Source organism: Chaetura pelagica, unplaced genomic scaffold (genome assembly GCF_000747805.2).
Source record: "Chaetura pelagica isolate M959 unplaced genomic scaffold, ChaPel_1.0 scaffold213, whole genome shotgun sequence".
In the NCBI taxonomy this organism is placed as follows: domain Eukaryota; kingdom Metazoa; phylum Chordata; class Aves; order Apodiformes; family Apodidae; genus Chaetura; species Chaetura pelagica.
In genome coordinates this window covers 1,957,106-1,959,019 of record NW_009952597.1, presented here as the reverse complement: position 1 = coordinate 1,959,019, position 1,914 = coordinate 1,957,106, and the positions used below count along the sequence as shown (strand labels likewise).

Below are 1,914 nucleotides of genomic sequence, written 5' to 3'. Positions count from 1 at the left end.
CCCCTGTTACCATGTAAGGGGACAGAATAATTAGGGAGGAGAGTGAAGAAAGGAGGTGACAGCCTTGCTGAGGCTTTGTTGTGAGTCTGCCCAGCCTCATCTCCCACTCTTGGGCAGCAGGAAAAGGCAGCTGCTTCTTACTGCTCTGTCACTGGATGTTGCCAAAGGAGGGACTGGAAGAAGAAAAAAAGACTGTTGGAATGAGGCCAGAGGAAGCCATAAAGATGATGAGAGGGCTGGAGCAGCTCAGCTCTGGAGCCAGGCTGGGAGAGTTGGGGTGTTCAGCCTGGAGAAGAGAAGGCTCCAGGGAGACCTTAGAGCAGCTTCCAGTGCCTGAAGGGGCTCCAGGAAAGCTGGGGAGGGGCTTGGGACAACTTGTAGTGAGTGGATGAGGGGAAATGGCTTTAAACTGTAAGAAAGTAAACTGAGAGATTTAGATGAGATATTAAGAAGAATTGCTAGGAGGGTGGTGAGACCCTGGCCTTAATTGGCCAGAGGATTTGAGGATGCCCCATCCCTGGCAGTGTTGAAGGGCAGGTTGGATGGGGCTTGGAGCAGCCTGGGCTGGGGGGAGGTGTCCCTGCCCATGCAGGGGGTGGGACTGGGTGATCTTTAAGGTCCCTTCCAACCCAGCCAGTCTGTGGTTCTGTGCTGATTGTGTCTTTGCAGGGATCCAGGTGCGCCATGACCAGGACTCTGGTTACATGCACCACAAGTTTGCCATCGTGGACAGGAGGCTGCTCATCACGGGCTCCCTCAACTGGACCGCCAGCGCTATCCAGAGCAACCGGGAGAACTTGCTGGTCCTGGAAGACACTGAGTATGTGAAGCCTTTTCTGGATGAGTTTGAAAGGATTTGGGAAGAGTACAATCCCATCAACTACAAATTTTTTTGAAAAGACAGTAAATGATTGGGCTGCCTCACAGGGCAGTACTGAACAGGTGGCATTCGTGGACTTTATGATGTGCAGAAATCACTGTATTGTCTGTCTGGGTGTAATTTGGGTGAGCTCCTCTGGAGAAGCAAAGTGCTCTTTAGCCTCAGGTGCACGGGTCTGGTGCTGTGGGTCATTCCTGTGCTTGAGGGAATGACTCGTGTTTGGTGAGTTGTTTTGTGGGCATATCTATGATAAGATTCCTCTGAGAGCTTTAACTAGGGGCAGGCTGGTTGCAGTGTCCTGGCCCTGATGAAGTACATCCATGTGGTAGGTGTTTCAGTGGGGAGATGGACATTTTCCAACCTGGGATACTGCAGAATGGAATTGTAGCCCTATGGGTTCTCTACATCAGTGACTCTAAAGCACAGTTAAGAGGGTTACAATTTATATATAGAGATTGAGAACCTTCGTTATGTTTTTTTTGTTTGCATTAATTGTTTAAAGTTTGTAAAAGGAAATTTGTGGGAAGTAGGAAGGCAGGAATTATTAGTACATTTTGATTGTGTTGGTGTTTCCTTTAGTTTAAGACAAGGAAGAGTTCCAGCATGAAAGCAGATACTAATGACAGCTCATCTTCCAAGAAGCAGGTGTAGGGGAGGTCTGGAAAGAGAGAAACTGTTCTTTGGGATCAATTGGTGTTTAGAGCAGACATGGTGGAGTCAAATCACCAGCTTCAGAGTGGAGCAGTGGAAGGGAACCCTGGTTCCTTCAGGTGGAGACACCATGTCCTGGTGTGGTTTGGTGACTTTGGCAGCAGCAAGTGAAGAGCAAGAGGGAGGTGGCACCTCTGTCCCTACAGCTCAGGGGGGAACAAAGATGGGTCTAAACTTAAGAATTTCAAAACTCTATTAGTGGCTGCTGAAGAATTACTTTGTACTGAATATAAAGTGCCTCAAAACTTCTCAAAATGAGAAAAGGTCTTAATGTTTTTTTTGTTCCCAGTTTTGTTTGATCCAGCAGTGCTGTGATGGCCACT

The 1,914-nt window shown here is 48.2% G+C and overlaps 1 protein-coding gene across 1 annotated transcript in view; it reads left to right on the top strand.

Annotated features, from left to right (window-relative positions):
- The window catches only part of PLD6 (phospholipase D family, member 6), a 3,216-nt gene extending 2,320 nt beyond the window's left edge, over positions 1–896 (top strand). Inside the window, exon 3 of the mRNA XM_009993729.1 lies at positions 670–896. Coding sequence (XP_009992031.1) covers positions 670–896 — 227 coding nt within the window. The remainder of the gene's footprint in view (positions 1–669) is intronic.
- Positions 897–1,914: the final 1,018 nt, after the last annotated feature.